Source organism: Oreochromis aureus, linkage group 22, assembly GCF_013358895.1.
Source record: "Oreochromis aureus strain Israel breed Guangdong linkage group 22, ZZ_aureus, whole genome shotgun sequence".
Lineage (NCBI taxonomy): Eukaryota > Metazoa > Chordata > Actinopteri > Cichliformes > Cichlidae > Oreochromis > Oreochromis aureus.
In genome coordinates this window covers 33,942,040-33,967,670 of record NC_052962.1, presented here as the reverse complement: position 1 = coordinate 33,967,670, position 25,631 = coordinate 33,942,040, and the positions used below count along the sequence as shown (strand labels likewise).

The window sequence follows — 25,631 nt, the reverse complement described above, 5'->3', positions numbered from 1 at the left end:
CAGCCGGATATGAATTTAATTTGAATCAGTAAAATACTGCAATAATCAGTTTTGATAGTTAAATAACTTTTCTCACTTTCTAAAGTGTCAGAATTGAGTAGTTATCAAATTAAAAATCACCAGATTTTGGACACACATGTTTTTTTTTATGATAATGATAATGATATGATTTTAATTAACTCTTTTCAATTACAGTTTTTTTAAATTTGTAGTCTTATAATTTGTACTTTCATTTTCATGTTTTCATTGTATTTTTAAAAAAGATTGCAAACCTACAAATCAAATGAAATTAACTGCAGCTTTTTATCTTGGAGCGATTTTTGCGAGTGTCCCGTGATTCAGATCTTATTTTTGTCTACACTCACTGATTCTTGTGCATCTGGCTTTTGTCTCCGTGTCTCACTTCACTGTCACGTTCTGAACTCACACCGACGCCCACATACACACCCAGACAGGCTCGGACTTGCCGCTGCACGCACAAACAAACAGAGCCGGCCACGTGCACGTTCACGAGCGTGAAGAAACGCAGCGCAACACACACCTAAACACACACGCCAGAAACAATTGAGTCCAGGTGACACACCCCGGGAGTCTTGTTCCTATTGTCAACACACTGGCTGGGAGTTATGTCACAGCAGTGTGGATATAGCGGTGACCTCCTCTTCTGCTCTCTTTCCAAATCACTGCTCATGCTCTGCCGATGGTCAGATCTGATTATGGCACACTGAGCACAGGACATGACTAGACATGTAGAAAGACCCCCACGTGGCACGGGACTTCGCAGGTTCCCGATAACCCTGAAGAGCGGCTGTTGATTGAAAACAGCATCTGTCTTTGGTTCATGCTTGAGATGAAGAGAGGTTTTCTGTGCCAGAGTTTCCTTTAAAGGCACATGCACAAAAAGGCTTGCCATAAATATTATGCAAACTACAACACGACTCAAATCCACTGAAGTGAACATAAATGTGCTTTGTACAGCTGTGCCACAAAGAAAATAAATCAAAACATATTAATGCTGTGACATGCGGTTCTGTATGAGGAGACCCACGATATTCTTTTGACAACAGGAGAATAGAGAACAGCAGAGAATAAAAATGTTTTCCATGTGGTTGTGCAGATACTGACTGTCCTCTCTAAGGCTTTTCATTGTTCGTATTATACTGACTTCTAATTGGCGTGGAGGAAGTATGCACAGTAGGTATCCCTGCATTGTAGTTGCTTGGCAGAAAAGCTACCATAACAAACTGAAGAGAATCCAGACTTTCAAAAGGAGGCTTGAGGCCAATGTTTGAAGGTAAAATTCAGCCGCTCGAGCACCCACGAATAAGAACAATGCAACCCTGGTGTGAGCAGCTGATTATCAAATCTTGCTGCTGCTATGAAACATTAAAAGTGCAGATGATTTTTATTCTATTTCTGATTTTACTAAACTATATATCACAGCAGCTGTCACCTGACAAAGTGCATGTCAGAATAACAATGTCTGACAAACTAAAATAGGACATTAGCTCACTTCTAAACTAACTGCTCCCTTGCACAAATTTGCTCTAATTTATGAGCAGTTCATATAATAGTATGGTTCATTTACCGCTAGCAAGCGTGCATTTATCCAGAGAGCTTCTCTGCCTAAACTGCAGAACATTCAATGTGTCCAAAGCAGACTATTTGTTAACAAACCATGTCAGAGCTGAGCCTCTTCCACATGCTCGATGTGATTCTCATGCGATGTCCAGCTTTATCAGAACATCATAATAAACCATTAAGTGTTCGGACCTCAAAGCTCAGTAAAAATAAACACGGAGAACACCAACAACAACGACCGGGGTCACTGGAAGTTTCCGATTTGTTGAGCCACCACTACTCGAACCAAACGGCGTACAAATCAGGCAGCACTCCACCTCACACTGGAGCTGGACACATGGCACTTAGCAGTATGAAGGCGATCAGATCAGACATAACCAGTCCTAGCTAGATGTTCAGATGGAAAAGAGCAGATTGTGAACAAAGGTGCGTGACTAATAAAACGTTTTCTCGTGGCTCAGTCCTTCTCCCTCCTAAGCTCAGATAGTAAAGAATAATAACACTGTTTAAGAAAAGCTTGCATGTGCAGTATGTGATTAGCCTCTTCATCTCATTGAGGGGAAAGAGGAGGCGGATGGTTGTCACCGGTGTGTGCAGCTTTTACCCACAGAAAAGGACGACCGAAAAAAAGGGGTCGTGTGTTTTTAAAGGTCATTCGCACTTTGGTGAACACACAAACAGAGGATTTGGAATCAGAGCCACACTCGTTTTGATGGAAGGGTTTGTTTCTTGGTTTTTTGGAGTACTAAATTCTTATCATCTAGCTGGTGTGGGGTAGATGGGGAAACATTATCTGGGCATTGTAATAACACAGAAATGTGACTCTATCATCTTATCCCTTTTTTAAAATCATACATGCACTGCTTCATAAAGCTGCGTTAGCTCTGCCGCCCTAAAACTCTCTCTTTCCAAACCTCCTCATCTCTTCTTTGCTTTGTCCTCAGTGTTTATTCGTTCTGTAATCTTCACTGTTTCCTCTCCCACCGCTCTCCTCATACCTCTCTCTTTCCTCCTCCAACCCCTCCCTTCCCTTCCCTTCTCTCTCTCTTTCTCCCTCTACAGCTCTCCTGCCTCTCTCGCTCTGATGCTTTCTGCAGCGGCACGTGACGTGGCGGCCGCACATGGCCCGAGCGTGTGAGAGACAGAAAGAGAGAGAGAGCCAGCGAGAGAGAGAGAGAGAGAGAGCGAGAGAGAGATTTCAAAACATGCAAAGCAACTCTCCTGACTGAGTGCTCGCTCTCCCCCTCCAGCACTCCTCACTCTCTCTCTCTGTGCAGAGTCAGTGTCTGGTTTTAACCCTTCTGTTGCCAGGATTAATCACAATCCTGAATGTTAAACCGCCTGATGCCTCGGCCTGGTGTTATCCTGCATTCTCTCTGTCTTTCTTTCTTTTTTAAAGGCACAGGAGCCCGTTTCTTTCACTCTGTACCCGGCTCATATTCTATTCAAATTCATAATTTATCATCTAGAATTAGACATTTCATTTGACTGGTGATGATTACTGAGGGGTTTATCTTGGATTCTTCCAGTCTAGACGCTGGTATTTGGTTTCAGCTTGAAGTGAGACAGCTCTCTGGTTAAAAGCAGATTACAACTCTTATTTATATATATTGTTCTGAAGGCCAGGGATGATCTAATCAGTGCTTAGCTTGTCTCTCTGAGGGAAAGTGAATGCAGAAATATGTGCTGCAGTGGCTGGACTGCTGACTGGTAGCAACATAAGCAGATTGGTTATAAAATGTTGACCAATCATTGTAAATACATAGAAATTCACATATAAACCTCCTTACTCCTTAAGCTAGACTGATGTTGTTGCTAAAAAGATATTGTCTTGAGGTGGTCTGTAAAAGTTTTGTTTTGGATTTTGGAAACACTAGTTTCCTGAAACCACCCCACCTCAAGCATCACTTACTTGCCTTTCAGAACTTTCAACATGAGTTACTGCATCGAGTTACGAAAAACTGCAGCACAGCGGTAATTTAGAAATAATGGCTTCATCACATAAGCTGTTTTCTCTTATGTAAAATGCTCCACTCAGGTTGTATCTCATCAGCATGGTTGTTTTAAGTTTGACAATAATATCCATCCAGTCAATTTCTTCAAGCTTATAAAGAGATCAAATTAATATTGAGAAACACTGAGTGCAGCTTACTGGTGCCATCCTCCACAACAATCCCAGTTTCTCATGTGGCCCCTTGGGAAAGTTAATTCCCAACCCCTGATCCATCATCTTCTGCTTATGCCTGACTAACACCTCCAGCTTTTCCAGAGGACACAAGTTTTTCCAGCTAAGCTAATAGACATAATCACTCCAGTGTGTCCTTTGCCTTTCCTGGGGTCTTCTCCTTACTCTGAAGGTATTTTACACCAAATGCATTTCACCTCTTGCTACTCTTGCAAATATAGACAGAGTGTTTCTGGTCCATTTCACATCTGCCAAATATTCTGCTCTGACAGCCAATGGGATTGCTGTTTCCTTCCATAGCACGATCAATAGCTGGAATTATGTAACAGAAGCATTCATCAGAGGGACAGCTCAGGTTGAGTAGTTTGGAGACAAAGTTAGAGAGGCGAGGCTGAGATGGTCTGAACATGTGCAGAGGAGGGATAGCACATATACTGGAATACATTAGACAAAGGACAGTGGATATGGAGCTGCCAGGATGGAGGAAACCGGGAACTCCTCAGAGGAGCATCATGAATGTGGTGAAAGAGGATGTGTGGCAGCGGAGGATGTCTGGGATAGAGTGAGATTGAGGAAGATGATACACGATGGAAACCCTAAAAGGAACAGCTACAGGAAGAAGAAGAATAAAACTTTCAGAACTTACACCAAAGTCTGACAGTTTTCCTTTTTTTTCTTCAAGAATCAAACATCACGCTGCACACAAACATGGACAACAAGCTTATCCTCGATTTCTGATTGCCAGTGGATTCAACATAGTCTACAGTCTACAATAGAATCTCAACTAATTCAACTAAATTATTTGGGAAAATCAAATCGTTTTCAATTGGTACATATCTGTATGGGCATCCAGTCACCTTTAGAAGGAAGCTAATTTCCTTATTCCTTCAGTCACTGCCAACAGTTCATGGCCAAAGGTAAGGAACCAGATCAGGTGAAATGGATAGTCTCACCTTCACACCCAGCTCGCTCTTTACAGCCGACTGCAGCTGCAGTCCAGTGCTCTTCCATGTCTCACCACCTTATTGTGCTGGAGAAGGTGTCAGCCCAACTTGCACTTAACAGCAGCATGAGCATGTGAAATGGTGAGGGGCTGTACTAAATGTAATTGTACTTATGTCTATTGATTAGAAAAACAGCACTGAATACTCAGGTTGTTGGAAAGCACCTAAGACCACCCACCCATGGGTCCCAAAGGGTCTGATCCTTTGTGAGAGTCAGAGCAGAGGCCAAAACTGGCTTCAGAGCAGTGATTCTCAATTTTCTGGACCAAAAGTACAAAAACACCCAATTTTTTTTTTTTTAAATCAGCCATCAACAGCACAAAAGAGACCAAGTTTAATTTTACAAAAAACACAGTTCAGCATGATAACATCAGCTGAATCTTCCATTTAATTTCCAAAGATATATCATATTCCCTCAACTTAGTTTCACTCCATATTTTTCAAAGTAATTCACTCCCACCTACAGTGGAAAAGGAAAAAAACCACTCCGACTGTCAACAGTGCCACAAATATCCAGCATCGGCTCTGCGTTCAACAACATCACATGGCCCTCATCAGAGGACGGTGTTTGTTGACTGTCGACGCCTTCAGCTGCAGCGCTTTGAGGAATTTTCAGGAGTGCATGTGTTGGCTTAAAGCCACCGAGCTTTAATGTGAACAGATCCAAACTCCATCTGCTGATGAAGACTCGGCGATGAGGTTAAAAGCTAAAGAAAAGCCTTCAGCTAGGATTCATCATCCATCCATTAACTATACCTGCTTATCCTTTAGAAGAGAGCTTCCCTCTGATCCACCACTCTCTGTATAGTGGTGCCTTATTTCAGTATTAAAAAATAACACCCTGAAATAGTGACCACACTGACTTGTGAGGCCATGCACGTTGTGGCTTTTCCCACACAAGCCAGACAGTGATTGAGCAGTGCCTCATTTGGGTTAATTTTACGTTATTAAAGAAAAGTAAGAGAAAATCTGAAGGCAAAGACCCATCTAAGAAATAAAGTTCTGCTGCGTTTCCACATAAGGATGAAGCATATTTAAATGCAGATGCCTCAAACTTCACATCTAGTCCATAAGTAAATCAAATCAAATCAAAGTTGCCAGTTTAGGCGCTAGCTTATTTGCCTGTTTCAGTTTCTTTAGATGCATTAAAGCCATATTCCCATGTTTGTTTTTATCTGCACTTCCCACTCAAGCTTCACCACTTCTGCTTTCAACGGCGCTCTCCTCATGCGTCTGTCTGTCTGTCTGTCAGCAGGATTTAAAAACTGAACAGATTCCCATGAAGTCTGGTTGACAGATCAGCCTCAGGCAAAAGAACATCTGATTAGATGTGGGTGGTTATTCTGATTTTCATCTTCACATTTCTTTCCATGCGTCTCGGGTTATCCTTCCTCCACGTGTGTTAAACTGTGTGTTGTGACAAGTTGACACAGCGGGTCAGATGTTTATTTGGCAAAATTCTCAAAAGCAAAAAAGTTCATTAAAAAAACACCTTAGCTGAGAAAACATGTGCACTAGACGCTTTCACGTTGCAGTTCAACGAGTTCATGCATCCTCCAGCATGTGCAGGCTCATGGGAACCTGAGGTTAAAAGTCTGGTTTTGATCAGCAAGGTCTCAGACAGAGTGAACTGACCTGGAAGTGTTGAAGTAAAGCTGCAGCCTGATTTAAAATACAAGCAAAGGTGAGTCATGATTATTTACTTGAAGCTAGGAAGCAAAGGACAGCTCTTTACAGAGAAAAAAAGGCGGTGCAGCGCTGCGGCACGATAAGTACCCTGGTGGTCTGTCTTTCACTTCTTATCGGTTTTTCTTATAATTGCACTGAAATAAGAATTTCCTGCTTTTGTGAAGCATCATCCATGAGTGGAAACCAGAATCACACTGCAGGCGATTAAATCAAGGTTAAAGTAGACCTATTCTCGGAGCCGCCACATAAAATATACATCTCCATCCATATCTCAGTTTCTCTGAGTCTGATTCGTTTCATAAACCTTCTAAACTAGTGAGGTGCCCTTGCAGAGGACTTTTGCAGACGTGCAGGTAGTTATTAAGTTCAGGTTTTGAACAGCAGACGGCTACAGGAATGCACTTGCTGATTGGGTGATTTTCACTGCCAAACATGCCAAACAGGAAGACTGTGGGTTGTTGCATTCATCCAAACAGCATGAGTGAGTGATTGAAGTCATTTATCACAGGAGACAGAAGACAATAAATAAATACAACCAGCGCCCCCACCTTCCTGAGAACCCATCATATTTCATTTTCTATGTAACACTATGATTTATACATAATGAGGAGAACTCTATTTTCTTTTGCTTTCATTTTAAACACTGAAACAAAACAACTGGACAAAAATACTGTTTCCACCACAAACATAATAAAGCCTTAAAGGACACGATCAAAGGCTTTTCTCCTTCAGCAGCTGAACTGTGAGGCGTCCCCAGAGGACCGTGTGCACGGCAAACTCTGGTGATTTCTTGCAACTACACAAAATCAGGTGGAAGCCAGTTAAATCTAACAATCACAGTTTTATTCAGAAGAATTTGTTCTTTTCTTTCTTTCTTTTTTTGGGGAAGGAAGATGGCGATAGACATCAAAATGCTGTTTGGTCTTGCTCCGAGGCTCAGCTGAGTCTCAGCGGACGGTTTTCAGGCTAAGATCTTGAATCAAAAAATGAGCCTGCGAGGTTTGAGGCTGATTTTAGGGAGGATATGAAATAAACAACATTACATTCTGAAGCTTAATTGTGTCCACGTCCCACAGTTTCCTGATCACAGGTGCAGTTTTATGTGTGCAACAAAGAACCCCAGTTTGAATATTTCGGATTTACAGCATTTTAAAGAGGAAACAGGTGAAAAATGTCACCAGAGCTGCTTATAAAACCCCAGCTGTATCCATATTTTTGTGTTTTCCCCTCCCTCTGAGCTGTTCTCCTTTTTGCCCAGAATGAATTAAAATCAAAGTAAAACATGTGCATGTGGATGAGATTATTATTTCCAGTCTATTTTCCATCTATTTCTCTCGCTGATTCTCTCTCCCCCTCGCTTTGCAGCCCTGTAGTAATACTTCAGCTCCACAACGACCTCAGGGATTTCTGGATGGATGCATCATCCTCAACCCAGTCACGTGTTTATAATTCAGAATAAAAAGCAAGCACACACACACAGATAGATGAAAGCATGTTCACATTAAAGCCCACATAGTTGCATGCAAATGCCAAAACAGACGGCATTCTCATATGCATGTGTGAAGCTCAGCATACTGTACGCACACACACAAAAAGGTGGAAAGAGTAAAGGCATGCATGCACACACACACACACACTAATGGTGTGTATTCATAGACTCACACAGAAGCACTCAGGGCAGATATGAAGACTTGCGGCAGTGGTTTTCTCTCCTCTGTAGCTGCAGCTCTATCCTGGCTGAACCTTGTGAATGTCTTTCTCTGTATCTCATTTTCCAATTGTTCTCCCTCACAGTATCTGCAGCTTGTTTGCACAGAGAAACATCTCCTCTCTTATTGTTTATGACTCAGAATCAAAGAACAAACACAATGTCCCAGGCAGATTTCTCAGAATGTGATCCTGCTGGGCACCTCATCTCTCTGTTTTCCCCTCTCTCCTGTGTCCAAACCCTCTTTCTGCTTACTCAGAGCATTCAATTCTAGTATAAATAAAACACGGGGAGCTACGCAACCTTCCCTCAAAGTGATCTGATCATGGCGGCATTTTCTAAACAAAAGGAAACGTGAGGAGCAGCACCCGATATGAGCAAATTCAAACCTCGCAACGCCCACAGGTGGGTCCACTGTTTTCAGATTCACTGTTCAGACCTGCAGAATATTATTTTTAAATTCTCTGGGAGCTGACATTATGTGTCAGGCTGAATTCTGAGTGCATGGTAATAAAAGTGATGCAAAGCTTCAATGAGCAGCTGCAACAAGCTGATAGAAAATATATGAGATACTGTCATAAAGTGTGTGGGAGAACGATTTCATTTCCTCCCAGATATATACTGTGTTTTCCATCCTTTCCCTTCACTCCAGTTAACTCTCTGCGCTTTGTATCGAATACAAAAGCAATCAGCGAGTGTATTCACAGAAGAACATGAAGAGGATAAACAGGCATGTTTGGACAGCTTCAAATCTCATTAAGTGTTAAGGTAATTTCATTTTTATCCTATGCGGTTGTTCGTGTGCATCAATAGTTAGTTAGTTTTTAAGGCTCGGCTATTTGAAAAATGGCCACAGCGCTTAGCTATAAAGCCCCATTCTTTATATTCTGAGCTCCGACCATCTTGGTTTTTGAGTATATTTGGATAACAGAGTGGGGCGAAAAGATAACAGCTAATGCTAACAGTGTGCTGGGCAGATCATTCAGGAGGGTAAGACAAGGATTATAAAGCTAGAGGTCACAATTTTGAAATTCCATCATGGTGGCTTAGTTTTTCATGAGCTCCACAAGGTTAATTTTCTGCTGCTCTAACTAATAAAAGCAGTGTTGCATCTGTGTGGGCAAAATGTAGCAACTTCCAGTAAAATGAATGAAATTGTCCAGATGAATATGAATGTTAAATAAAGTCTCTGTGTTATCCACCAGTCAAGAACACAGCATCTTTGTCCTGTGTTTGTGTGTGCTGCTCCCACACCAGACACATCTAGCAAGTAAGTGGACTAAATATTCTCACATGATTTGTAGTGACGCATTTTCTTTCACTTGAAATTCGCTTGTAGTTTTTTCTGGATGAAAAGAAACCAAGCTGTGAGAAAGCTACAAAATTACAAACTCATCAACTGATTTGGTCCAAAGCAAACAAACATTTTGTATGAAAATACCCTTAGGCACCCCAAAAGCCGTATAATCTGTCTGATAATTGCATTTGAAAAGCTCCAAGAGGCACTAACACCACAAATGTGGCCGAGAGAACCACTTCATTGATCCAAGAACGTCTTATTTAAACCCTTAACAAAGTTCAAATTGGTGGCTGAGAAAAAAATACCTGTATAAGAATAAAGGAGGAAATTATACATACACACCTACATTTTAAAGCAGGCTGTAAACAGGTTTGTTTCTGCTGACATTTTAAAATGGGAGTCTATGGGGACTGACTCGCTTTTACAGTCAGCCTCAAGTGGACATAAGAGGAACTGCAGTTATTTGCACTTCTGAATTTTTAGCTCTGAAAGCACTAAAGCTTGATTTTAAACATAAACACTATTTCAGAGGATTATGTGTAATGTGAAGGAGATGAACCTGCAAATAATAACCACTCGTTTCAGCTACAAAACATTTTAGCATCTTTGAGCTCATTGTTTTGGTTTATTACATCATCGTTACTGTGGTTACAGCTAACATTAGAGCTGTTTTCATCCACTGTAGGCAGCTGTTTTTCAGAGACAGAAAAAAAAAAAACTAGCTGCAAGCTGTGAACAACTGGCTTTTGAAAACAGTGGAGTTAAGCAGATAAAGAGGCAGATATTTCCCCCAGGAGCTGTAGACCACAGAGGAGCTAAAAGAAGAGTGAGTAGTGGACTTACATTAATCCGGTGCACAGAAATGCATCTTCAAATGAAAGCTAACGCTGCTCTGTATCATCTGGATGTACAAATAAACAAATGTTTGGTGATATGTCATATTCATACCCATCTACAAAGCTTATAGATTATGGAACAAGAGCAAAGAAAGAGACTATGCTGGCATATGATATAAACGCATCAAGTTAAAGCCTTAAGTCTTCTTAATACAGCAGAGACATGAGAGATTGTTATATGACTGTGCTTGGCCTTTGCAGAAGAGCATTTATGCATATTTTTAGGTACAGATATGGCAAACCGTCCAATCCACAGGGTGCTGTATGGAAAGACGAAGACAAACACTTTTTTCACTTATGATCTCACAGATTAGACCCAGCTTCGCTCTTTGTCTAACTGGTGACATTTTGACGACAAGATGAAGCTTCACAAATGAGAAAAAAAGAAATGCTCAAATAATTGTAGCATAGATAACACAAACAAAATTAGGCTTTCTCGTTCCGTCTCCACACATCTACTTAACATGCTCATACAATCATTATCGTATAATGGCTGAACATTTACAAAGACATGTGGCAGTCTGTTGTCAATAAATCACCACAAAATTAGCTGTGATGAATCACTGGATGGCTCACGGGACAAAAAACATGACGGTCAGCGTTAGAAAGAACGGCTTTGTGGTTTCAATTAGTCAAAACTGGAAGTTGTCAGGCTTGTGAAATCTCAAAAAGGAAAGAGAAAAAGAAAGAAAAAGAAAGACGGACAGAAAGGTTGTTCTGATGTTCTGGCAGTTCTGGTTCACATCAAATGCAGCAGAGAGAGGAAACAATAAATTATGAATATATAACGGATGAAAACAGCCTGGTGGAGAGAACCGAGGAGGGCCAGAGAACAGGGTGTCAGCCATTTATCGCGCTGAGATATAATTAGAGAGAATCCTGATCTGGTTATTGTTAGAGGCACTGAATGCTTGAGTTGTGCGAGTTAATATAATGCATTGTGGGTCTCGGTACTCATTAGTGCCAGATCGCATCGAGGCCTCTTGCACATACAGCTTCATATATGTCTGAAAGCATTAGTTGCAGCACAAATGCTGCCTTCTCACACGAAGATGGTTTAAACTCACTGCAGAAAAAGAAAAGCTTACACATATTTAACTTTGTCATGAATGTTTTTAGTGAATAAAGATTCTAAAAATATATATTTTAAATATTTCCCCTTATAATCTGCTTCTGCTTAGTAGTATTTTGACTGGTAGATTAAGTAAATAAACTCTGGACAATACATTCATTTGTGAAAATTTCATTTTTTTCTAAGAAAATTGGTTAAAAAATAAATAAATAAATAAAACAGCGTGATCATACATGATAAATAATAACAATCATCAAGCTAAAAAGCCTAAAACTAAACTAAAATAAAATAGCTAAATGGATTAACAAGCAGCTTGCCAAAAATTGCAATACCTCTAGTGGCCACTTGAGGCAGGCTCCAAAGCAAGCCAGTCCTCATAGACACCCACGATAAAAAGTCCTGCTTTACAACAGAATTAAAAATGTTTGCAGCCAGGCGGAAAAATGCTTTTAGTGTCTGTGGATGGTGTTTAACATTCATAACAACTGTACAGGGGTTGAACTTTTTTATAACTCAACCTTTAAGTTTTTTCCAGACTTAACATTAGGAACAGGGTTGACCTTTAACTGCAGCTCACAACAGTTTGTCATGCCTTTTGCAGCATTTAATGCAGTTACCTTCAAATTTACATGACTTGATATCTGGTTAACTTTTCACAGTAGCTGATTCAAGAAGTCTGTTCTCCAGCTTTGGCTCATTAGATTATAGTATGTTATTTGTATATTACTTAATTAATAATTAGTAGCTATAAATTCGGGTGTTTTTACTCCCATTGACTCTTATATATAAAATCGAGGACCTAGCCATGCAATCTGCCTTTATAAACATTTGTGAAAGAAAGGGCCGAGCTCACTGGATTTGAGCACGGTACTGTAAGACTCCACTGTTAAAACAAGTCAGTTGGTGAACATTTCCTTCCTTCTATATTATAAATGATCAACTCGTAGTGCTATTATTGCAAAGTGGAAGCATTTAGAAGCACAACAACTCAGCCATGAAGTGGCAGACCTCAAAGTTACAGAGCAGGGCTACTGAGTGCTGAGATGTGAGGTGCACAAAAGTCTTAGCTGACTGAATAAGCGCAGAGCTCCAAACCTCTGCTGACATTAACATCAGCATAAATGTGTGCCAGGAGCTTCATAGGATAGGCTCCCATGGCTGAGCAGCTCCTGTAAGTGTAATGTGTACATAGGCCAGTTTGCACCAGTACAGTTTATAGACACTTGCTTGCTACTAACTTACCTCTCCGCCTTAAAAAAGACTTCAGATGGGAGTCATGGATGAACTAGCAGTAAGCATTATATTAATTTCCCGTAATGCCCATTTTAATGGGTCAAAAATGTATAAAACTTCTCAGCAGCACCATCACATTCAATACAAATGTGTTATGGATCAGCCTGTGTATAATTTTGCAGCTCATTTTGCTAAATAATGTCACAGAAACTACTTTCCAAGGACCAACTGAGAACCTTCAAATGTCTATTTTATGCCTGACCAGAACAAACAAAACCACAACATATTCAGTTTACCATCACACTACACAAATAAATAACATACAATTCTCACACAAGAATTAACTAAATGTTTTAAAATTCCCAGTCACTCACCATGTAGACACTCAGGTCCTCCCATCATGCTTTGCTGCTGTTGAGGTGGTGGTGGTGGCGGCTGTGGTTGTGGTTGGACCGTCTCCAGTCCAAGCAGTGAAGAAGAGGAGGATGAGGAGGACATGGAGGAGGAAGAGGAGGAGCAGGGCGGAGGAGAGGTGGGAGGACACTGAGAACTCTGGTTGGGCACCGCAGACTGGGAGCTCTGGGAGGAGAACACAAACAAAAGCAGAAAATGGAATCAGAAGAAAGTTGGCTTAAAGGGGGAGGAGCTAAAACAGCTTGTTTCAAATAGAAGATGAACAGAGGTGCTGCACACAGGATAAGATGAATAAGTACTATTTTCAATGATAAATCATGCAGTGCTGCTCCAGCATTGTCCAGGAATGGTTCTTTCAAAATCTCATTAGTGCTTTAAGGATTTCTTCAAATTAAAATAGTTCATTAGCTTATAACAGAGCAATGGCAGTATGATAAGGTTAGCTTAAAGTCCAAAGATTAATCTCACAGTGTAGTGCATGGCCCTATGATCGTCATTTATTCACAATTTAGAAAGAACAATGGGACTGATAGGCGTTAGCCAGCAAACTAAGCAGCTAGCAAGCTGTGCAGAGAAAGGTTAAAGGTGCACATACATCATGCCAGCATGATCTAAACTTTAAAATCATGCTTCATATTTGAACTATTCATTAATTATCTGAATTACAAAGTGCGTCCAAAGGCTCACAGCAGGATTTTTTCCTACTTTTACATTGCATTTCAATATTTTTTACATTCCTTGCTAGTCTGTTGGACTGTTTCTATGTTGTTCCAGTAGAGTTATAATATATTACAAGGTTTAAGAAAAATGCTCTACAGATGCCACAGAAAGCAGAGATGATGTCGTTCTTTACATGATGTATTTTATTTTGCTCATTCCTCCTTTGGATGCAGCCGCTGGCTGTGAGCAGCTGCAGCTGCTAGTGAATCCGTGGCTATAATATGGTTACTGCTCAGACTACTGCAAATGCAAATAAGAAGAGGTGGATGGAAATGCATGCAGAGCCTGCACTGCAAGCGAATACAGCGAGTAGCTAAAAAATAAATACGGGAAAGCATAAGTAGTTTAAAAAATGTAACCGCTGAAATCTCCAAAAAACAAACTGAATTGTGGTTAATCGACTTCCAGTGATCGTAGTGTAGGTCATTTCACTACCAGTTTGTCAACACAAGTCTCTGCAGTTCTTTAAGTGCCATAACGAGATGCCAAAGTTGTTTTTCAGGTAAAAAAATATATATCATGATAAGAGTAGTGAGAAGACTGAATTGCTCCATTTACCTCCTTGGCTGCTGACAACAAATTAACACTGAAGGGTTACAGCGAGCTAAGAATGTTTATCATGAAACTGAAGCCACATTGTAACAAGAGCATTTCCACTTTATTAAAAAATCCTGGTAACACTCCTGCACTGCAAGCACTGAAGAATCAGCTAGCGCCTTTTGTGACAATGAAGACTAAACTAAGACTGGCCAGATAACTGGTAAACTAGCACAGTTTAGCATTAGCTCGCTCATCTGAAGTTTTCTCTCGAGGAAATGATGATGTTTCTGCAACTGTTTCATTAACATCTGTGCTGAATAAACATTAAATTGTCTTCTTTCAATAAACCGTGGTTTGGTAAAATTGAGGTATGATTCATAAAGGTTTGGTTTTTGGTCTGCATGTATTTTACCTGCGAGGGGATCTGGGCAGTAGCAGAGCTGGGCCCGTTGCTGTGCATCCCCATCCCATTCTCAGTCAGGAACTCCTCCAGGTCCATGTACTGCAGCTGGAACAGGCCTCCATCACACGGCAGGGTCCTCTCCCACAGCAGCGGGCCCAGGAAGGCTGACTGTGAGTTGGGTCGCAGTGCGCCGGAGCCCGGGGTTCCTCCCACCCCATTTGCTCCACCGGCACTGACACCCAGTGAGTCTTCATCGGAGTCCAGGGGCTTGTCTTTGTCTGAAGAGAGAAGAGGGTGAGATATCTTCCATTAAGCTGCTAACATTAGTTCTGTTGTTTCGTCTGCTCTGACTAAAGTATGCAATCATACTCATTCATCCTCCTTTTTAAAGCATTTGTGTCGATAACTAATATTCGTTCAGTGTAAGCATCAGACAACAAACATTTTCAGTGTTTTCTTTCAAAAATGGCTCGAACTACAAAACCCTGAAGTTCTCATCCACATATTTATGGAGTTTAATTGCATTCCTTTGGTGGAATCTATACCACAAAGGATTCTATATATATATCCTAAAAACCTATCTTTGGCATGTGCTGTTTTGCAGACGCAACTGTTGTCTTACAGATACGAACAAGCTTTCCTTTGGTGTTGCTCCCATGATGACTCAGCAATGGCAATAGAGCCAGGACCCCTAAGCATCATTTTTTAGTAGCGCAGCTGTGAAGGTTCATAACCTAAAACACTGCTTTCGGTTCCTTAATGTACGCAAACAAGAATCTGGGAAACTACTGGTTTTTCCTCTGGGGGGAAACTGACAGATTTTCTGGATTTCCACTGTTGCTAGCAGATGTCCAGGCCACATCTTCTATTTCCATCTGCCAGTCATTGTTTGTGAATGCAGATGAATCTTTTGAAAAACACTGAATCGTCATCATTCATTGGTTATTCAATGCAATTCAGTAATTACCAGCCCTCTTTTGTTCGCCACATAGACCTTTTAAATGCATACAACCAAAGCCTGCTCAAATATGTCTGGTCAATAGAACTACAAAAAGTCTCCAAACAAAACCCAGGAAACTTCCCAGAACACAAAACACGATCGAGGTCAACCTCCTGCCAGCCACTGTATCACTGACAAACCACTGAGGGGTAGGGTTAGGCTGTACGTCAGCTACGTGTTTTTAAAACCTAATTTCTGAAACTAGACAACATTATCTTCCATACATTTAAACGTCTTTATATGATTTCCATCTGAGAGGTGAAAGAGGTAAAAACAAATCCATATAGATGGACCTGGGAGCCTGAACGTAATCCTAACCAAGTCACTGGTGATCGAATGGATGTTAAGAGGTTAATCAAACACAAGTGGCAGCAAAAGTAAACAGAAAACCAACCAAAACAGTGCAAAATGCAAAACTCCCCAACGAGACACCACCCACAGTTTCCTGATTTAAAGACTTTTTCTTTATTTAGCACCGTCACCCTCCCGTCTCTCTCTACCATCAGTGGTATCATCCAGTTCAGAGCAACAATGTCACGTGCTCCAGCTGGCAGCTTCTGAGGAAACATCAGAATGGTTTCTTTAAGATAAGAATCGCTTATCCTGAACTGAACACTGCATCCTAAACAGTTTAACATGGATACAGGCAGTATTAAGGAGTGTCCACACAGGAAGAAACTAGCATGGATGTATCACTGAATGTCAATCTCTGGGAGCGAAAGATAAAGTTGATATGACTGGCTGAAAAACACATGATAGTGTCACCTACACCACTGGTGACCTACCGTCAGCTACAAAGCAATGGCTTCATGCTTATTTCAAAAGAATACTTTGAGAATTTGAAGTAACATCTGATCGACATACAGCCTGATGTTGGTTTCTTCTGCAATTCAGCTCACTGGGGCTCAAAGAGGATCAGGCTGACATGACTTTCGCTTCACAAAGCATTACTTTTAAAAAGAGAAGCCACACAAGCCAACAAAGAGCCAACAAAGGCTTGTGCCACTGCCTGGCACACGTGTCCTTATCACCCTATAAAGTACTTAGCCACAATCATTAAAAGGCACCTATAAATAAATTGAGCGACCTTGCACTCTGACCTCATCGTGAAAGTCCGATGGAAAGATCAGCCATCAATAAACCATCACCAGAAAAAAAAGGGATTGTTAAAAGAAAAGGAAATAAAGGGAAGCACTTCATGGAAATACAGACAATGATAGCTTTGTACTCTGCTCCTTTGGTTATATTGTTCTAAAGGATTACATTGCCAAAAGCTCATATTGAAAAAGTGGCACGCTGAAGAATAAAGCCCCATAAAACAGCACTAAAAGAGCATATTTAACAGGGCTGGAATGGCACAGAGACAGACTGTGAGTTGTGAAGAAAAGTGAGAGGCTGGGGAGAGTATTGGTGAGGCTGGAAACTTATATTTAAACGGATTAAAGTATATAAAGACGTGAGAGATTACAGCAGTGGATGGACAGATAGGTACTCAGAAGGTGGGAGGAGTAGAAAATAATCTGTCTCTGGCAGTATCTTAATCATCTGGCTGCCAGTGTAGTAAGTTTAGCTACAACCACAGCACAAAACTCACAATCTTTGCTTTGTGGAGACTGTTTGGCTCTGTGCTAGCAGTTTAAGATGCTTCAAAGCTAATGTTCATGATTTTAAAATAAAAAGAGCAAAAAAAGAGGTAAATGAGATGCAAATGTAAGAAGAAGAAGACAAATAAATAAGTGCAGTATCCCAGAAACAACATTCAGGTGAAACATTTGCAGCCTGATGTATGGCCATTCCTTACGTTTGGTGGTGCAATCACCATAGCAACAACAACCAATCACAAGGCAAGCTAAGTAAGTTGTGATCGGCCTGCCTGTTGTGAAATTTGCTCGTAGAGAGCGGGCTGATTATTCACCACAATGATCGATTTCTCCGATGTGCTGATGCCAAACTGCAAAAGCAGCCACCTCACTCTCTCGGTATATTTACTTGACCTGATTTGACTGGTCTGTGTGTGTTAGCCCTGTGATAGTCTGGTGACTTGTCCACAGTGTACCCTGCCTCACGCCCTGTGACAGCATGCCAGCACAACCCTGAATTGGATAAGCAGTTAAGAAAATGAGATAAATGGATGGATGATGTGATTGGTAGCAGTGGTGTTGGTAACTGCAAAGTTGAACTTTTCTCAACTTTTCAGGGCGACCAACATGAAGGAAAGGACTCACAATTCTATTTGGCAGTACATAATGTCATTCAAAATAAATGAGAACCCAGCCTAACTGCCTCCAGGTCACTTAAAGTGACCTTAAATTTTTCCAGGAAGAACAGCTCCTTTAGAGTTAGTTGATTTTGCAACTGATCCAAGGCCGAGGGAGAAGCAAATTGGAAGGTCCTTTTTCCAAATCTAATCCAAGCTTTAGGGACAGACAAATGAAAAAAAAATCTTGGGATCAAATTCTTCTTATGCTTTTGTGACAGATGTAGGTCAGTAAGTGAGATTGGAGCAGGCCGAGAGCTTCCTAATAAGAAATACAAGGGGTTGAGTCTATCAAAGGACAAAGCAGTCCATCCAACCTGAGCATACAACATACAACATGCAACGATGCATAAGCTTTAAGGTTTGCAGTGACTATCAGTGCTTTGTGACAGACAGTATCTAGCACATGAAAGCATAACAAAGACACATAAAGGTGGTAGCAGCAGCTTTTTCTTGCGTTAAAATAAACATGGTATACTCTCAAGTATATACTCATTTCAGCTGAGTCAAACTATCCGCAGTGTCGAGCAGACACTTCTAAGATATCACAGGAGCTTAAGTGAAGTAATTCAAGTGCAAAGGAAAATGAAAAGATAATCTAAAAGCAACAGAGGGCAAAGTCATTAAAAGACATGGGGAAATCCCTTTTCTGTAAAGCAGCGTGAGGAGGAACCAGAGGGCGAATGGATGGGAGGAATAAGTGGAAGTGACACAGCTTAATCAAAGTGACACTTTGAACTCAAGTGGACAAGTCATTAAAATCTGACAGACTGCGAACTGACCCGCAGCACAGCAGAGAGGAGAGGAAATGTGGCAGTGGAGGCTTGGAAGAAGAGATGATCCATGCAAATATGAGCGAGATGTGCAAAAAGAAGAGAGAGAGAGAGAGATTTACAAGGGGAGGAAGAGGAGAGAGATGCAAATAAATGGATTTGGAAAAAAAATAAGTCTGGGTGATGAGAGTAAAAGATGAAGACAGAGAGGAAGGGAGACAAATCCTGAGAAAATGTAAATCAGCAGAGGGACCGCTGCTGTGAAGCAAGTGGAAGACGAGAAGAGAGCAAGACAGGAAAGTGTGAGAGGGAAAACTCAAAGACGTGCGATACAGAGAGAGAGAGAGAGAGAGAGGGAGGGAGATGTGCTAGATAGAGTGGGTGTTTGTGAAGGCGTCAAACAAAGCTAGCCAGGGGGGAAAAAAACACAGCAGCAAGGCGAAGGGCTGCATTGTGGAAGGGGAACGGCAGCTAAAATCAGGGGCAAAAACATCTTCTTTATGCCCCTGAATGCATCTCCTCTCATTAGGAGGATACTGTACTGAGCTGCTTTCTGACTCCATGGAGAGACTGTCAACTGTGTTCACCATCATCTCCTCCTCCTCCTCCTCCTGCTCCACAGAAAGGAGCTGCAGTGGCACCAAAGAGCCACCAGGGGCCAACAACATGCAGGGAGCCACTGGACAGTGCCATTCCTTTGCCCCCCCCCCATGAATGTGTGTGTTCAGTTGTATCTGTACTCATGAGGCACTGACTCTTGACAACCTTCTGTTCTTGTGGGGACACGTTTTTTATCGCTTCATGTTAAATAAATGTGTTTTAATTGAGGTTTGACTTAATTTACTGGTACTTAGCAGAAGAGAATCAATGCAAATCGCTGCCTCACAAGCCAAAACGTGTGCGTATGCGTGTGACAGCAGCTGACTGGGAGTTATAATATCCCCACAGCAAGAGAGAGGAAGGAGAGGCAGGCTGGTTAATATTTGTTGTGGCAGCTGGAGGATGGGAAATAATTCAATCCCACTCAGTAACCTTTATTTAAACAAACCAAACGACTGCTGCTTCTGCTGCTTTGGCTGGATTTTTGATGGCATCCACTCCAGATTGTGTTTCTTTTTTTACACCCTCTTCTTCCCTCCTCCTCTTCCTCCTCCTCCTCTTCTAGATCATTTCACTTCACCACCACCAAATGCAAAAGGGAAGCATTTAATATAAAAATGCAGCAGGCCAGAAGGAGGAAGGCTTGCAAAGAAAACAATGTCCATGTGAGTGTGTGTTGGATAAGCAGGGCCTCCTCTGTTTTTTACAATCACACCTACCCACTCAGTCACATGCACACAAACACATTCACACACTCATGAATAATCCCTGTGATATTTCTGCAAGAATATAAGCTACTGTTTATTGTTTGTTTTTTAAATCAGACCTGCAGCCCTTTATTTCTTTCAATATCTCTTAATTATCTTCTTCTTTGTTTTAATCCTCATGACAGCAGCTGGTATGTCAAAAACCCTACTATAATCAGCTTAAAATCAAGCAGCCATTTTTCCACATATAAAAAGGTGGGGAACAAAGACCAAATCTGGCTTTTTCAGTTGAGTAAAAGCATTGAAAACGTGGCCCAATAAGTCCTTAATCACAAATTTACAGATACATTTTGCAAATGTGTGCGAAAAGCTTTGTAAATAAAGTTTATCTTTACTCTCCTTTTGTGCACTTAATGTGGACATTTCCTACATTAAAATGCATCACACAGACATAATACAGACCTATACTGCGCTTACAATACAATGAAATGTGCCTTTGTATGGCTGAGGTATTTCCTTAGTGGCCCTTTAAGAAGTTCGTTCCTATTGGATCCCTTGCTCACACGCGCGCAAAAGTGTACACGTGCGCACACTCACCTTTCATCTCGCAACAGTCCTTGGGGCCTCTCTGGTCTGCCTTGATTGGCACCTGAAGCAGAGACTTCAGGTTGGTCATAGAGGTCAGGTGTCCACCTTGGGGGCCACTTCCAGCCGGGTTGCTGGCCCCAAACTGGGGGCTGGTGGCCCCGGCAGGGAGATCCGGCGGTAGAAGCTGGGTGAGAGGCCTTGACATAACTTCTCGGGGGGAATAAGAGGAGGAGGAGGAGGAAGGGGGGAGGTGAGGGGAGGAGGAAGTGGAGTGGGGCAACCTGCAAGAGACCGTAAGATCAAAATAATCCACTTAGTGATGCTAATTGACGGGCGCGCCGTCAAAAGGTGCGCGGACAGGTGACGCGTGTGCGCTCAGGGTGTCCACCTGATAGTCGCCAGTCCCATGCAAGAAAATGTGCGAAAGAAAAAAAAAGGAAACAAAAAAGAAAAGAAGAGGGAGGATTTATATCCAAAATGGCACCATGTTGACCGACTCTAATTCATCCTCCAGGAGTAGCTGTCAGTCGGTTAGTTGGTCGGTCGATCGCTCGGTGAGTCCGGAGGGAGCTATAAACAATATTAAGAGAGCAGAAATAAAGGCAGTAGAAACAGCGGAGTACAGTCGAGTCGCGGCGGTAAGAAGTCTCCAAGACAGAAAAGAGCGAAGAACAAAAAGAGGGGCGAAAAAATGACAAGATGACGGAAATAAAGAGATCCCCCGGAAAAATAATAATATCCAGTAGTATGAGAGACGGATAGATGGGGCTGATGGCTCTTATTTTCCTCTCTCTCACTCTCTCTCCCTCTCTGCCAGTCAGCTGGAACCAACACGGGCCGCTCGTGTGACGTCACCGCTCACGGGGGAAAGGCGCTTGGGGGCGTGGATCGTTTGCATACAGCGGCCACGCCCACACAGCCCAATTGACCACGCCTCTCCTTCCCGTGTACTCAGTCTCAGCGCTGCATTTATGACTAGTTTAAAATTTGGTAAATGTGAACTTCAAATTATTTTGCTCTTTCTCCTTTCTTTTTTTCAGGGAAATTGAACAAAATGTTTAATCTCATGACAAAAAATAAGTCCTGTACCCGATGTTGACATCCCCATGTACAATAGAGGTCCTTCTGGTCGTTCACAAACCCAAAACTATTGACCAGGGACTGCAGTCAACAAATTAAATGAATGTCTATGACTGACAGTTAACGTGGTTACTAATTAAGAAATGTTGAAAATGTTTCTGATTAAACGATCACACAATGTTAAAAATGTTAAAAAGCAAGCATGCAGCTCAAATTTTATCATTTTGTTATCAGCTTACAATACATGCTAAATTCAAGTTGAACAAAATAAACCAAAAAAAGGGAAAAACGCAAAACAATTAAGTTTAAACATAAAACATAAGAGCCTAACAATGTAAATGCATAAAATAAAACAGAAGCTAAAACAGTGGCAGCTAGAAAGTATAATTTAAAATAAACTGTTATGGAAGAAAATATATTAAAGTTCATAAAAGTATGAAAACACCAGATAAAAATATGGTAAATGTTATTAAAAAGTAAGCAAAAATTACATTTATTTAATAAAAAGAATAAGAAAATAATGTTATAAAAATATATTTTTTAAATACATATATATATAAATGTAAAATTACTAAATTACTAAAACGCTACCGCTTCCCGTGAATGCAACACACATTGACACTAAAATGTGACGCCTCCATGAAGTTTCAGCCAATAGCGGCCGCATGAGATAATTCCTGGATGGCCCGTGAACACGCCTCGCCCCGCCCCTCTTCTCTCACGCTGTCACTTAAACAGCGAAAGCAGAGCCCGCCGCGTGTGTGTGTACTAAAATGAGATGCAGCTCCTGAAACGTCAGGATGTTTACCTTTTCCACCTCTTCCTTATCTGAGCAATAAGGGAAAATACGATTACTTTTACCCCGAGTTCAAACGCGAACAAACACAAACGCTCTTACCATTTACTCCACACTAAAAACATACACGCTATTCTTTTTAACAAAAGAGACACTTAAAGAAAGGGCCGCCCTATTATACTGAAGCCACTCATTTATAACTGTTTCCTTGAATATTGTGAGTATGTTTTAACTCATACATAAACTGTTTGCTGCGAGGCTTCAAAATAATAGCATAAAAGTCATTAAAGTGTCTCAAATCTGATAAAACCACCCGAGGAGCGGCGCCTCGTCTGTTTTCTCCCTGTTGGATGTCCCTATCTGACTCGCGCTCTCAACAACAAGCACATGGACCCGGCACGCGCCGACTGTTGCCTACCGGCGACTGTGCAGCGCTGCGATTGGCTGAATCTAGGTCACTCGCTGCGGCTCTCAGCGCTCTATTGGCTAAAAATAGGTCACAGTCTCCGCCCACAGATTTCCCCATGCCATGGCCGCGTGAGAGCACGGTTGGAGGGAAGGAGGGGGGTGTTTATGTTTCACTTCTGAAGGATCCATTAAAGATCATATTTACCTTTTCATCGTAAATGTTCCGAAGGCACAGTCAAACTAAGGCAAAGTAAACAAAAAATACAGCAACGACTTCATAAAACAAAGACAACGTTAATAAAATTGATAAACAGCAAATAAACAATAAATGACCCAAAAGCTCTTTATTGTTTACATTTTAAAAACATTTTTTAGAATTTCAGTGAATTTTTTACTACAATTAAGTATTTTTGCTGATTATTAATTATTAATATTTCTGTCATATTTTGAGTGTTTTGTTTTGTATGCTCTTTAGTTACATGTTTGAACTCTTTTCCTATGTTACCAGACAGAGAAAGTTGAGTTCTAAATCTACATCAGTGGATTTCATACCATAGTCTGTATGAAATTCTTTATTTTTCCTCTTCTTTGATCATCTGTCTCCATCTCACCCCACCCCTATAGTTCTCCTCTGTCACACCAGCCCATCTGCATGTCCTCCTTCACTAGATCCATGAACCTCCTCTGCAGTCTTTCTCTTTTTCTCCTGCCTTGCTGCTCTATCTTCAACACCTATCTTCACCTCTATCTTGTTGTCCAGTATTTCCACTATCTCTCCTCTGCACATGTCCAAACCATCTCAGGCTCACTTCACTAACTTTGTCTCCAAACCTCTAAATCTAACTTGTTCTTAACTCCACTTAAGATACCACCTCCAGCTTGGCTTCCTGTCTTTGGTGTGAAAAAAACAAAAACAATTTATTATCATCTTCTTTATTTATCCAGGCGAAAGTCAATTCAGCAGACACGTAACAATTGAAAAATTCGCATGTGTGATTTTGGCCTTTAAAAAAGAACCCAAGTGTTTTGGCAAGCATTAAACCACTATAATAAACTACATAAAAAGCAGGCTATAATAATACTATTATTGCTAGTAAAGAGCTCTTTTTGATGTGAAACATATCTCAAAATACTGGTGTAATTTATTTTGTCTTCTAAAACAAAGTCATTTCTGTTTAAATGTTAGCCATGCGCTTTCATTGCAAACCAAACTAGCAGAAGTCATTATTACAACATCCTGTAAATGAACGAAAGAAGCAACTGCTTTAAAACGTGACTTCTGCTGCTGTCATTCATGGTTCCTGGAAGCTCCTACACATCTTATGTTATGATGACATAGTGATGTTACACATACATGACAGGAATGTGTGAATAGTAAGAAGCCAAAATAATCTGCCTCACACACACACACACACACACACACACAGAGGAGCTGAGTGCATGCACGCTGGCACGGATCAGCAAAAAGTGTGAAACAACAGCTTGACTCCACTAATGTGTGATCTGAGTTTCACGAGGCGTTTCGAATCGAAATTATTTTCCCCTCATCCCTTCCTCCAACACTTGGGACTCAGCCATGTTTTAAAGGATATTTAAATGCTGCCATCTAGTGACTGGTTGTTGGTATTGCAACAACCTATAAAAAACACCCCACTTCCCACTCGTGTTTTTTAAGGGTTTGCACCTAATAAATAATTCTAAGATTTTGTGACGTGAAGAGAATTTGAGAGCGGGAAGTTTTTTTTCTTTTTTCTTTGTGCGAGAAACATGATGGATGCCCATTTAAGTCCTATGCTGGACCTTGACCGTGGGGTTAGGGTTATATCTGAGAAGTTTAATGGCAGCTGTGACATATTTACTGCTGGAAAAACAAACTTTAACAGCATGTTTTAAGTTGTGGACTATTACTCTAAAAGAAGAAAGAAGAGGAAAGTTATTTTAGATATATTCACTTTCAGTTGTGTAATTTCACTATTGCACATATGAAGTGTAATTTAAGATAAAATGCCATACCACAAAGCTTAAATAATCTGTTTCTTGAACAACCATAGTTACTAGATCTCAATCCAGCAGTACCTTTGGGATGTAGTGGAACAGCAAATTCTCATTGTAGATGTGCAGCTGACAAATCTGCAGCAGCTGTGTGATGCTATCATGTTACACTGGACAAAAATCTCTTGAATGTTTCCTTGATAAATCTATGCCATGAAGAATTAAGGCAGTTCTGAAGGCAAAACAAGGGTCCAGCCCACTACAGTAACAGTGCAACTAATAAAGTGGCTGCAGAGTATGTTTTCAGTTGTGGACTTCGTGGTTCAAAGAGGTGACTAACTAAAACACCATTGTCATGGTTTGGGAGAAACCATGACAATGAATGTCCTTTTAATTTAATTTCTCATGTAATTTACGGTTTCCTCGATGCTATCTACATTTCTCAAACATTCCAAATTGCTTTCCTGGATTCATTTGGATTCAACTGCAGGTAAAATTGTTGAAAGATGTTGAAAGCTCAGTTTTCTCAGTACAATGTTGTCATGTAAGGCAGCGGTCCCCAACCCCCGGGCCACGGACCGGTACTGGTCCGTGAGTCATTTGGTACCGGGCCGAGAGAGTTGAGACTCGGGTGTGAAATATATGGTTTTCAGGGTTTTTAGCGGTTTTTAGCGTTACTTTGTTA

The 25,631-nt window shown here is 41.1% G+C and overlaps 1 protein-coding gene and 1 long non-coding RNA gene across 2 annotated transcripts in view; one reads left to right on the top strand and one right to left on the bottom strand.

Annotated features, from left to right (window-relative positions):
* dbpa (D site albumin promoter binding protein a) overlaps positions 1–21,519 on the bottom strand; it is a 36,877-nt gene extending 15,358 nt beyond the window's left edge. The window contains exons 1-3 of the mRNA XM_031729243.2: positions 20,680–21,519; positions 14,755–15,023; positions 13,043–13,247 (exon numbers count right to left, since the gene is read on the bottom strand). Coding sequence (XP_031585103.1) covers positions 13,043–13,247; positions 14,755–15,023; positions 20,680–20,875 — 670 coding nt within the window. The 5' untranslated portion in view covers positions 20,876–21,519. The remainder of the gene's footprint in view (positions 1–13,042; positions 13,248–14,754; positions 15,024–20,679) is intronic.
* On the top strand, positions 8,803–13,171 carry LOC120435751. Its single transcript, XR_005609887.1, has 3 exons — positions 8,803–8,935; positions 9,373–9,437; positions 13,035–13,171. It is a non-coding gene; the product is annotated as an uncharacterized LOC120435751 (long non-coding RNA).
* Positions 21,520–25,631: the final 4,112 nt, after the last annotated feature.